Source organism: Rhinolophus sinicus, chromosome 10 (genome assembly GCF_057876585.1).
Source record: "Rhinolophus sinicus isolate RSI-liver-muscle chromosome 10, RSI-T2T, whole genome shotgun sequence".
In the NCBI taxonomy this organism is placed as follows: domain Eukaryota; kingdom Metazoa; phylum Chordata; class Mammalia; order Chiroptera; family Rhinolophidae; genus Rhinolophus; species Rhinolophus sinicus.
In genome coordinates, this window is record NC_142510.1 from 5,154,250 (window position 1) to 5,166,309 (window position 12,060).

Here is a 12,060-nt window from a genome sequence, read left to right on the forward strand (position 1 = left end):
AACAGTATAACAGTGTGCCCAAGCAGGCAGCTTCCTCTCCCGACAGGGTCACTGCACCAATCTCAGGAATTCTAGACGGTGTAGGTTGGGGTTGTTTAAACAGTGGGTCAAAGCCTAACAGTGGATTGTGAAATCAATTTAGTAGGTCAAGAGATGCATTTTCGAAAAAATAGGATAAGGGATAGGGCAGAACGGAGCAGACCAGCATAGCAGACTCAGATAAACTGTTTCAGAGAGAAATCTCACAGAGCACGGGAAAGCCTGGCTGCATTAAACTTCCGTTTCATATACTCAGTGTGCGTTCCTTGCCAAGAAGGAAAATGTATGTCTTTCTTTGAGGCATGACCAAAAAAGTAGGAAAGCCACCAGTCTGGGCCTTGCCACACCCACCAGGCACTGTGGGCCGGGAAATGCGAGGGTGCTGCCCTCAGGGGGACTGCCGCGCCCATTGATTCCCCAGAGACCCCTCAGCCCACCAGCCTCGCCGGTACCTGTACGATGCTGCTGATGACCATGGGGAGAATATTCAGGGGGAAACGGAGGATGTTGAATAAGGCCAAAGACACAAAGGCCTTCTGGGCATCGAGGACGTTGTTCTTATTGACGGTCATGTAGACGGCAAATGTAGACAGGGCGACCTGCAAGCAAGCAGAATGCCCAGCATTGACCTGTGTCCCTAGGTCAGTCACCTAGGAGCAGTGACACTCCGCCATGCGTTCGGGCCTGCCCCCCGGTAGTTGCGATCACGTATGATAGGTCTTCAAAGGTGGCAGAAAACGTCCAAGGCCATGACCAGCGCATGGCAGGGACTCACTAAACACTCAGAGAATGAACCGGATAAATGAATGACCAGGAGCAGAAATTCCTGGCCTGTCCCAGAAGCATTCCCTGTGGCACACGGGACACGCATCCTCGGAGTTCCTTAACACCGAGCACCATCACAGCCGCAGGCCTGAGCCCTGCCGTTTCTCCTGCCTGAAACAACCTCCCCACCCCATGGTGGCCGGTCACTCCCTCTAACACACTCCTCCACCCGAATCAGACTTGCCGTGGCTCTCCATCCTTTTATCCCAGTTTATTTTTCTTCACAGCACCTGTCACCACCATTTGTTCTGGTAGTATATGTATTTATTGTCTTTTCTTGCACTAAAATGTACACTCCTCAAAGGTGGGGACCCCGTGTTGCACAGGACTGTATCCTTGGTGCTTACAACAACCCCTGGGACACCAGAACACTAAAGGAGACTGTGGGCAAGTTAGCACCTGTCCCCCTGCCTCAGTCATCTCATCTGTGAAATGGGGGTGGAGGAAGGGAATTAATGCCACTGTTCAAAGTTCCAGCTCACAGAGTTTTAAAACCCTGGGAAAGGAACACTAATTAAAAACAAAAAGAAAATAGGGGCGGCCGGTTGGTTCAGTTGGTTAAACAGCTCGATTCCCACATGGGCCAGTGAACTGCACCCTCCACAACTAGATTGAATACAACTAGATTGAAAATAACAACTTGACTTGGAGCTGATGGGTCCTGGAAAAACACACTGTTGCCCAAATAAAATTTAAAAAAACAAAAAAAAAAGAAAGAAAAGAAATAAACGTCTGGCGTTCTCCAGAGGCCACTCCCTTCCGCACAAAGTCAGACCTGCTTGAAGCCCTGCGGTACCTGCTGGGATTTTACTACCCAGGCAACCAGAATTTGGGTTTCCATGTTTGAGACAGCAGCACCTCACCTGTCTCCCCTCCCCAGGAGAAAGGAAGGACCGCTGAGTAATACAGGGCAGGGCTGCATGGCTCAGCGGGGAGGGAAAAGATTAACAGGTAGATTTCTGTGCTGCTCCCTCAATGCTGGGGACACAGCCCTGCCAGGTGTCGCCGGGGGAGGCTAGTAATGGGCGTTTCACAAGAGCATCTGGCACATGGCACCAGAAGCAGTCCGGGAAACCTTGGAACTGGCAGATGGACAAAATCCCTGGGCTCCACACTAGCCCGGGACATAAACTGCCCGGGGCCCTGCCTTTCGGGGCTGAGCAGACTGCTGGAAATCAGATTCCCAGTTGAGCCTCTGGTGTGGCTGTGGGCCAGGGTATTTACAGGGTCCCAGCTGTCTCATTTTTTGGTTACCTATTAGAAGGTTGTACAGCTTAAAAATTAAAACCCTAAGTTCGGCCAGATATCGGCCGTGTGACCGTGGGCGTGCCACCCTGGGAGTGCCACCTCACCTCTCCAAGCGAGATTCTATCTTCCCATCTATAAAACGGCTATCCTGATACACCTTTGCAGGGATGCTGAAGCAAGAAATCAGGCATTTCTGTCGAGTGCTTAGCACAGTGCTCTGGGCACAAACACAATATATGGCAGCTGTTCTGATTTCTTGTTACAGGACTCAGTCCAAACTCCTAGGTCTAGTCTTCCAAAGAATCTATATGCCAGTTCCAAAGCGAGGCAGAGCTGGCTCCTGCCCCGGCTCTGCACCGACAAGCGAGGTGACCCTGAGGCAAAGCACAGAAACTTTCCAGGCTCCACGGCCAAGAGGGAGATGAGGAGCTCAAAAAGCCACTGACACCTGATCCCCGGGATGTCTGCACACACTGGCTCCCCTCTTCCAGGCAGTGACCTCTTATCCAAAGGGACTCTTCCCTCAAAACTCTCCAAATATACCCATGCAAAGGAACAGTATTCAGCCACAAAAACAGGAACGAACCTTGAAAACACGGTGCCAGGTGAAAGCAGCCAGACACAAAAGGCCACATGTTAATATGATTCCATGAGTGTGAAATGTCCAGAACAGGCAAATTTACAAAGACAGGAAGTAGATTAGTGGGGGCCTGGGGCTGGGGGCGGGTAAGCACAGGGGGAATGGCGGGGTGGGGGGGGGGGACTGCCAATGAGCACAGGGGTTCTTTTTGGGGTGAGGAAAATGTTCTGGACGTAGATAGTGGTGATAGTTGCACAATCTTATGAATGTGCCAAACATCACTGAATTGTACACTTAAAAATGGTGAATTATAGCTCAATAAAAATAAATTTAAAAAACAAACCACCTCTCCAAGGTCACTCTGTTTTACTTAATACAGAAGCCAAAGTTTTGGCTTGGGCGCCAGGGCCCCCCTGATCTGTAAATGTCCCTTGTCTGGCCTCCTCTGCTACCGCTCTCCCCCTCGGCCCCTCTGTTCCCGCCCTGCTGGCCTCCACAGTTACTCCTCCTATGGGGCAAGCGCAGGCCAGCCTCAGGGCCTTTGCACTCTTTCCTCTCCCCGGTGGGGCCCCCCACTTACATCAGGCAAAGACTCAGGTAGTGCCTTCTCAATGAGGTCTTGGATCACCCCACCTAAAACGGCAAGCCCTCCCTTTTGCTCTCACTTAAACCTTTCTCCCCCCCCACCCCCCGCCCTACCGCAGAGCACTGATGACAATTGAACAGACTAGATGATGTAATTATGCCTATTGGTTATCGTCCGTCTCTGCCAGTTAGAATAAATGAACACTCCATGAGGGCAGGGATTTTTGTCTGGGGCATTCACTGCTCTCTTCAGTGCCTAGGACAGTGCCTGGATCATGGAAGACACTCAGTAAATGTTTGTGGATGGATGGATAGGTGGGTGGGTGGGTGAGTGGATGGATGGATAGGTGGGCAGATGGGAAGACAGGTGGGTGGATGGATGGGCGGGTGGATGGGCAGGTAGATGAATTTGAGCATACACTCAGAGGTGTCTCTTCAGCAGTGGAGAAAACCAGGCCTCAGGCATCCCACCAGCAGAACATACCATCTCCCTTGGTCCAGCTGGCAGGGTGGCTGCAGATGGCAGAGGGCACACGTAGGGAGGGAGCAACATCACGTGGCCCATTAGATCCACAGCTCTGGCTTCTCCAGGAAGTGGACGTCATTCATCCATCCATCAGTTACCAAGTGGGCATCTGCTGTGTGCCAGGCACTGTCCTGGGAGGTGAGGCGAGCTTGGAGAGCCTGAGGCTCGTCGTCTAGTGGGAAACAGGGATGAACCAGGTTCTCCCTATCAGGGGGTGTCTGCAAGTGTGTGGACATAACTGGGGGTGTAGGCGGTGGACAGCTGGGGTGTGCTACTGCCTTGTAATGGGTGAGGGGCAAGGACGCAAGACACTTCTGCCTGCCCAGCGTCCGTTCATTCCCCTGGTTCTGGTAACAGCACCTCAATTTTCTTTTGGGGCACTGACCCTCCCCCAGTCTCGGTCTATGAGCTTCAGCCACAGATGACTCGCCCACACCCCACCCCAAGCTCATGACCCAGGTCAATCACGCAGCCCATCTCCCTGGCTCCAGTGATTCACAGATAAGCATGTAGCCAACTGCAACCAACGAGACTCAATCCCACAGCTTTGCAGGAACTAATGGGAAAGGGGGGTGCGGGGGCTCTCTCCTCACAGGGGTCACTGAGATGACAGGATGAACTGTAACTGCATGGTGAGCACCTGTCTGACAAAGAAACCACCACAGAAAAAGCAGAGCCGAGAGGCGGAGAGGGACTCATTCCCAGCATTATCTGTGGAGCACCTAGATCCAGCCATGCCTGAAACCCTGGCCATACTTAAAACCAGCACTTTCCTAGACTTTTCCGTTTTGTGAATCAGGTCACTCTAATCAATCTGAGTTAGGTTTCTTCCACTTGCAAAATAGTTCATGACTAACCATTCAAATATTTCATTCACTCATTTATTCAGTCATTACTCTGCATACACATCCTGAGTGTGCACCCGCTGCCAAGTCCCCTGTGTTCTAGGGATATAAGCAAAAAAAACACCCACAAGGTCTACGTATGATCTGGTCAGCGGAGAGCTACACAACAGATAATTACCACATGGAATGGTAATTATCCTAATGAAGGGAGATACAAGGTAAGCAGAAGACTAGAAGCTCACAAATCTTCCAAGATAGAGAAAACGCTAAATATTGCCAGCTGCCCAGGGACGCTATTTTAGGAAGTGCATTAAGTGGACATGATAAATGCCAGGCTCCATATCCTAGAAAAACAGTCCCATCAATCCCGCCATATGGCATCCCCACTCCGGTCTGACCTCCCCAGGCCTCTGGCTTCCATCACACCTACCGGTGGGTAAACACTTCATCATCCTGGAAGCGCAGGAATTCGCCAGTGGAAAGAACACACAAACACCTTCCAAGGAACGGAGGGCCACATATTTTATCCTAATGTAGTCAGAGGTTTCAGTGTCTTGGCCAGGGCCGAGGTCCCGACTGACACAAGACTCATCTGTTTCATGCCCAACAGCTCAACAAACTCCATCTCGGGAAGCTTGTCACCCACCCCGAAACTGACTGGCAAATTCAAGGTCAAGCAAAGCCAGTGCCTCTCTTAAGCATCTCTCGCCGTGGCTTCCTAATGGAGACCAGGGCAGGAGATACGTGAAGGACCAGCACATTCAGGTGACAAGCCGGAAACTCGTTTGGATCAGAGGATCGAATGTGCAGAGCACAGGGTTATGGGAAAGGCTCCCCTATCCTGAGTACAGCACAACCCATGGATTAGAACCTGACGCCTGCTCCTTCTGGTTGCAGAGCTTGCTCCCATAAAAATATTTCACTTCAGAACGCCTAGGATTTCTGTATGATTTGCTATCACTTGTGTAGAAGTAAATAAAAGAGAGACATGAGTTTAATGCCACTGATTACAGATAGTCACTGTTACACTGGTGTATGTACAGGCTCTCTGGAAATACACGAAAGAAGCTGGTATGGGGAGGGAAGCTAGGTGACTGGGGTCTGAGGAGAGAAAGAACTATTCTTTTCACTGCTGACGGTGGTTCTCGGCTGGGGGGCATTTGGCAGTATCTGGAGACATTGTCACACCAGGGGAGACAGGAGAGAGGGAGCACTTGGCATCTACTGGGCAGAGGCCAGGGGTGTACTAACCACCCTACAACGCAGAGCAGAGTCCCCACAACAAGGAAACGAAGAATTATCGGGTCCTAAATGTCAACAGTGTTGAGGTCGAGAAACCCTGTTGCAGACCCTTTGGAACAGCTTTAACTGTTTTTACCATGGGAATGCGTTACTGTTTTTCAAACAAAATGTATCACATATACAAGAGATTATCTTACAGTTATATAAACACATAGACACTATTTAGCAGTTTGAAAATAATAAAACAAACATCCTATATAACTATCATTCAGTCTTACATTGTTTTTACTTTTAAAAACCAAAGAGGAAAAGAAAAAAATCAAAGAGGGTCCTCAAAGACCTGGGAAAAGTCGGGGAGACTGGAGTGTGAAAAGACCAAGACAGTAGAACGCTCCCGCTTGGAATGCCAGAGCGTTTGAACTGAAAGGGATCTTAGGGAACACGGAGTCCCAGAATAGCTAAGAGACGTCACTTCTTGGGCGAACACCAGTCACCTGACAGAGGTCACCTGGAGGATTGATTGAACATAACTTGGTGGGAAAGCACACCATGACAGATGATGGACATCTGATGGGAGGTGGAGAAGGGCCGGGCCCCTTATGTGACACCCCTGTGGCCGAAGCCCTTCACGGTTCATATGTGAAAACCCGGAGGCAGGAAGGTCGCACTGTGAGCTGGCAGCAGAACTCAGCAGGTGTCCTGACTCTGAGAAGAACGTTCCATTCCACTAAGCCAGGGCTCAGCAAACTAAGGCCCACACCTGTGTATGCCTGGCCCGTGAACTTAGAATGGAGTTAATGTTTTTAAATGATTTTTAACAATGAAAATAATAATACTTAATAACACATGAAGATATATATATCAAATTCAAATTTCAGTGTCTATAAATAAATATTTACAGGAACACAGCCACACCCATTCATTTATGTATTATGGCTAAGTAGTTGTGACAGACCATATGGCTCAGAACGCCACAATATTTACTAGTTGGTCCTTTACCGAAAAGTTGCCTTACTCCTACTTTTCGCCAGTGTTTCTCAAACCACCTGGAGATACTGCTACAACTCAGATTCTGTTTCAGGTGGTCTGGGGTGAGGCCTGCGGGTCTGCATTTCTAACAAGCAACCAGGTGATATGGTACAGCTGGTCCATGAGCCACACTCTTTGAGTAGCAAGGGTTTATTCCAATGGTTCTCAAAGTGTGTATGTACCCCGAGCCAACACCCATCAGTAGCTCCTGGAAACACGTGAGAAATACAAATATTCAGGTCCCACCCAGACTGACTGGGTCTGAAACCCGGGGTGGGGCCCAGCGGGCTGTGTTTTCACAAGCCCCGCAGGTGATTCCGACACTCACTCAGGTTTAAGGCTCACTGCTTTCCACCACACCGTCTCGTGTGCACGTTCAGACTCTGAGAGTCAGTAAGTGGAGCCTAACGAAATCCAGGGTCAGAATAAACACACGTCAACAAACACTGAAAAGGTAGGAGTTTCTTTACACACTCAGCTATAGTGAAGCAGAGGGCAGTCTGACAGAAAACCGTGATGTTTATGAAAATGTGTGCTTTTGGCTCCCATAAGGATATCTATTTGCCAAAATACCTACAAAGTAAGAGTCATTATTAGCACAACATTTTGAAAAGAATGGCATAGTTAAGAAGGGAAAAACAAACATGGGCATGGTCTGAGGTCATCTTTAACCATCCTTCACTGTCAACTGTGCAGAAAGGGTTCCCGTGCTCCATCCCTATATGGTCTCTTGGTTTGGGACTATCTTTGTCAAAACAGTAACTTGCACTTATTGTCTTTAAATTTTTCAAAGTTGGCCATCCAAGAACAGACCCATGAAAGTACCCCCCGAGACATGTATATGGGAACGAGGACCATCATAAAAAGCCAGGATTGGGAGATGAGATGGGTTAAGTCCACTATGGCACACCCATGCAATGGAAAAGCATACTTCATTAAAATACACAAAGCAGAGCCAAAGGCATGAGCTAAAAGGTTATACATTAAGTCCAAGAAAAGGTCTAAAGAGATTACATATAAAGTCAAAAAGGTCTGTGACTCCATTTCAATATATTATACATATTTTTAAATATCTATTGCAAAAATATTTTCTTTTCCTGAAAAGATACACAAACTGTCACTTTGGAGAAGAGGGAAAGATGGAAGGGAAGACAATATAGTTTTCATTTTGTAACTTTCTACGTGGTTTGATTTTTGGTTTAACAATGAGTGACAAACGCTGAGCACCTGCTATGCTCTGTCTTCGGCACTGGGGGACGCAGCAGTGAACAGAAATGACAAAGTCCCTGCCTTCCTGGGCTGACGTTCTAGTGCAGAGACACACATATATGAAAGAATGAGTGAATTTTCAACGGTTTGGCATTGCCACTCCAAGTGTGGTCCACAGGTCACTGCCTATCCAAGTGTGTGACCAGCCAGCGACAGATAAGAAGACAAGCGAATCACATAACGTAGCGCAGCTATAATATCAAGCATGGATTTAGTTCAGCTGATGTCATGTTTCTTAGCAAGACTTTCTCGATGAAGGAAGCAGAGAACGCTGGTAGATACTCCGGTGCAAACTCCTTAACTCATAGGGAACCTGTGACAAACAGTTCCTGAACTGGCTACTTTGAGTACCCTGGGCTGGGAGCTACTAAGTGCTATGAATAAAATAGAGGGGGCGGACATGCGACAAGTTTTAAAGGGAGTGATAGATTCTTCTCTGGAAGGCCTGCTTGAAACAGTGGCGTTTTAAAAACAGTAAGGTATGAAAACAAAACAAAACCTGAAATGATGGGGACAAGACCCATTTGGCTCCACTCACCAGGAAAGGCGTGCAGACCCAGGTGAAGGTCCCCATGGCTGCCAGGTAGGCCGATTTCTTCAGCACTTTCAGCTCCTCCTGCCTGATGGCCAGCACCTTGTCCTTGAAAGCCAGCTCCCAGGCATAGAGCTTGAGCACTTTGATCCCGTTGAGAATCTCATTCATCAGCTTAATCCGATTGTCTTTGCTTTTCATGTGTGCCACCTTCAAAGACAAGAGCATCAATACCATGTCGGGGGCTGGACCACTCACTTTCCACCCAGCATCACACCAGCACTCAACACCCCCATCTATGAAAACTGGGCCTTCCTGAGGGTGGGAAAGCTGACCCTGCAATTCCCATGAACCCTACACTTGACCCTGAGACCACTCCAAAGGACTCTTATCAAGGGGGCCATTTTTCTCTGACTCACGTGAAATTAGACACAGAGAAACCTCTGAAATTTAGAATTGCGGAAAAGAGACAAGAAAAATCCTTCAGGTAGGTAGTCAGGGAAAAGGGGGGACATGGGCCCTCTCCTCTGCTGATCCAAACACAAGAGAGATATTGGGGGTTTTCCTCCATTTTCTTATTTTCTTTACTATTTTCCAGCCAGTGCATGGCTGTTAACACAGTGAAATGTTCCTGTTCCACCCAGCATGGCTCCAACCCCTGGGTGCCCACGCCACACAGCTGTTCAACACTGCTAATAGCATCTGGCACTTTCCATATGCCAGGCCCTTTTCTGGGAATTTTAAATGCATTCAGTCATTCAATGCTCACGAGAACCCTATTATTAAGTGCAATGGTCATGCCTGGGTCACAGAGGAGGACACTTTAAGCAACATGAGGTCGAAGCCAGCGACTGAAGCTGTTTCAGAGGTGGGCCTCTCGGGGAAGCCTCCGTGTCAAGGGGACGAAAGGTGACCTGGTCCCAAGCCCCCTTCCTTGCCTGTCTTCACCTCCCAAGCCCCCACCTGATGAGGCCTCATTCCAACAGGCCCATGTCCTAAAACTCCTCTCCTGCAGCACTAGCAGTGCAGCCAGGAGCTCGCATTTGAAATTCCACAGGCACATCATAAATAGCCATCAACAGGGGAGCAGAGAAATAAGCTCTGGGCCAGCTCCATTATGGCCGCTAGGCACCAGTTCAAGAGAATGAAGTCAGACAGCGGCATGCCACAGAAAAATCCCCGAGACTCAGTGTCCAATGATGAAATCAGGTGGCCAAACAGGCCTATTTGTGTAAAAATCTATGTGGTAACAGTACCAATACATATACACACCAAATCTAACTACATAAACAGATCTCCACATAAATACATAGAAAGTTCTAGAAGGACTTGCTTCAATGTCTTCACCGTGGTTGAGAGGATAGGGAAGGGGACATCCCCTTTTAATCTATACGCTTTTGTATTATTTGAACACTTGTTTTACAATGAGAAGGCACTCACTCTGTTACCTGGATGTTTAAAACCTTAAAAAAATATGAAGTATCTCTGAAAATAAAGAGTTTAACACCGTGCCTGCCACAAGAGGAAAAAGGAGGGAATACTATTTACTCCACTCTTGAAAGCACTCACACACATACATGAATAAACCCATGGAAAACGGAATTTCTCAGAGGCTCACAGACGTGATTTCAGTCACTGGTCCACTAGGTCTAACGATTTCGGGAGCCCTCGACCTTCGCTGCCCATCGTAACCCCCTGGGAAGCTTTAAAAAGTCTTGATGTCCAAGCCCCACCCATATAAGGTGAATCAAAACCCCAGGATGGGGCCCAGGCATCAACATTTGCAAAAGTCCTCAGGGGGTTCCAACCGGTAGGCAAGGTTGAGAACCCCACATCCTGAGCGGAAGGAACTGGCTAAGACCCAAGGGGCAGGGCCGCTGGCCAGGGCCCAGCTTGGAGCCCTGAGGGGACAGACACCCTACCTGGTAGGTCTTGGTCTTCATGGCCATCACGGCATTGAGAGGAACCATGAGGACCATCACGGCGACGCCGGCCAGGACGGAGGCACCCAGGTTCTAAGGAAGGGGACAGAACAAAGGCCTTCACACCGGGCTTCCCCAGGCTGAGCCACCCCACGCCCACTCTGCCCGGCCAGTTGCTGGCAGTCCCGGTACTTTTACTCAACGATGCGCTAGAAAGCATTTTCAGATTTATTCCCGAACCATCTCTCAGGGTCCCACAACCCCTTTAAGGACCTTTCATCCGAAACCCTTGGTACCAGGTGAGTTTTGCACATGTAATAAGGTATTGAGCAGAACACAGTTCCCACAGCCGGTCTGAGGGTTTATCTTGTTTGAAGGCCTACTTATAAATCAGGCCCTTGGCTGGCATTTGGGAGCATGGATTTGGGGAGGGTTCCCACCATTCTCAGACTGGGAAGAGTGGCTCCGTCCCTAAACTGTGTGTACAAACAATATGGTATGTGCTGCATACCCCTTTCCTTCTGGGAATCTGGAAGTTTGGTATGTGCAGGGCAGAGAGGCTGTCTGTGTGACCAGCCCCCCAAAACCCTGCGTACGGTCTCTCTCTACTGAGCTTCCCTGGATGGGAATGTTCCACACAAGCTGCCACAACTGGTTTCCGAGGATAAAGGGCCTCCTGTGTGACTCCACTGAAAGAGGACTCTTGGGAACTTTTACCCGGTTTCCCCAAAAAACCTACCTCCTGTGCCTCTACCCTTTGCTAATGCCACTGTAATAAATTAGAGCCCTGCGTCCTCCCAGCGAATCATCAACCTGCTGTGGTCTTGGGGACCCCTGACACAGGAGTACACGCCCTTCTATTGCATCCCACCCCCATCAGGATCTGGCACAATACTCCGTAACCAAATGCACTGATTTGTCAGCCGCAAAATAGGTACATTCACACTGACAGGGTTAACCAAGGTTATAAATACTTCACATCAGTCCCTTTGAGAGGGAAGGTGATTTCTACCAATGTAAAGCATTCAGAATGTACTTATTGCCATTTTTTAATTGTTTTTGGTTATTTTTTATAGCTCTCCTGTGTTCTTCTTTTCTTGATCTCGTCCCTTGTGTTTTGCTGTTTCCTTTAGTGTTCTGTTTAGGTTCCTTTCTCTTTGTTTTTTTGTATACTTTTGCAGCTTTCTGGTTTGTGCTTACCATGAGGTTTATTTAGGTACATCATTCTTTACCTATAGCAGACTATTTTAACCTGATGGACGTTTAAGTTTGTATATGTTGTATACGGACTACACTTTTACTCACCTCTCCATGCTTTACGTTATGGAGGTCATGTTTTAAATCTTTCCATTTTGTGCATCTCCTAACTACTTATTGTGGTTTGAGCTTGATACTTTTTTTTGACCTGTATAGTAGCT

The 12,060-nt window shown here is 48.4% G+C and overlaps 1 protein-coding gene across 2 annotated transcripts in view; it reads right to left on the reverse strand.

Annotated features, from left to right (window-relative positions):
- The window catches only part of ABCC1 (ATP binding cassette subfamily C member 1 (ABCC1 blood group)), a 114,547-nt gene that overhangs the window by 38,939 nt on the left and 63,548 nt on the right, over positions 1-12,060 (reverse strand). For both annotated transcript variants that reach the window (XM_074322977.2, XM_074322976.2), the window contains exons 11-13: positions 10,643-10,735; positions 8,727-8,930; positions 492-638 (exon numbers count right to left, since the gene is read on the reverse strand). In XM_074322977.2, coding sequence (XP_074179078.2) covers positions 492-638; positions 8,727-8,930; positions 10,643-10,735 — 444 coding nt within the window. The remainder of the gene's footprint in view (positions 1-491; positions 639-8,726; positions 8,931-10,642; positions 10,736-12,060) is intronic.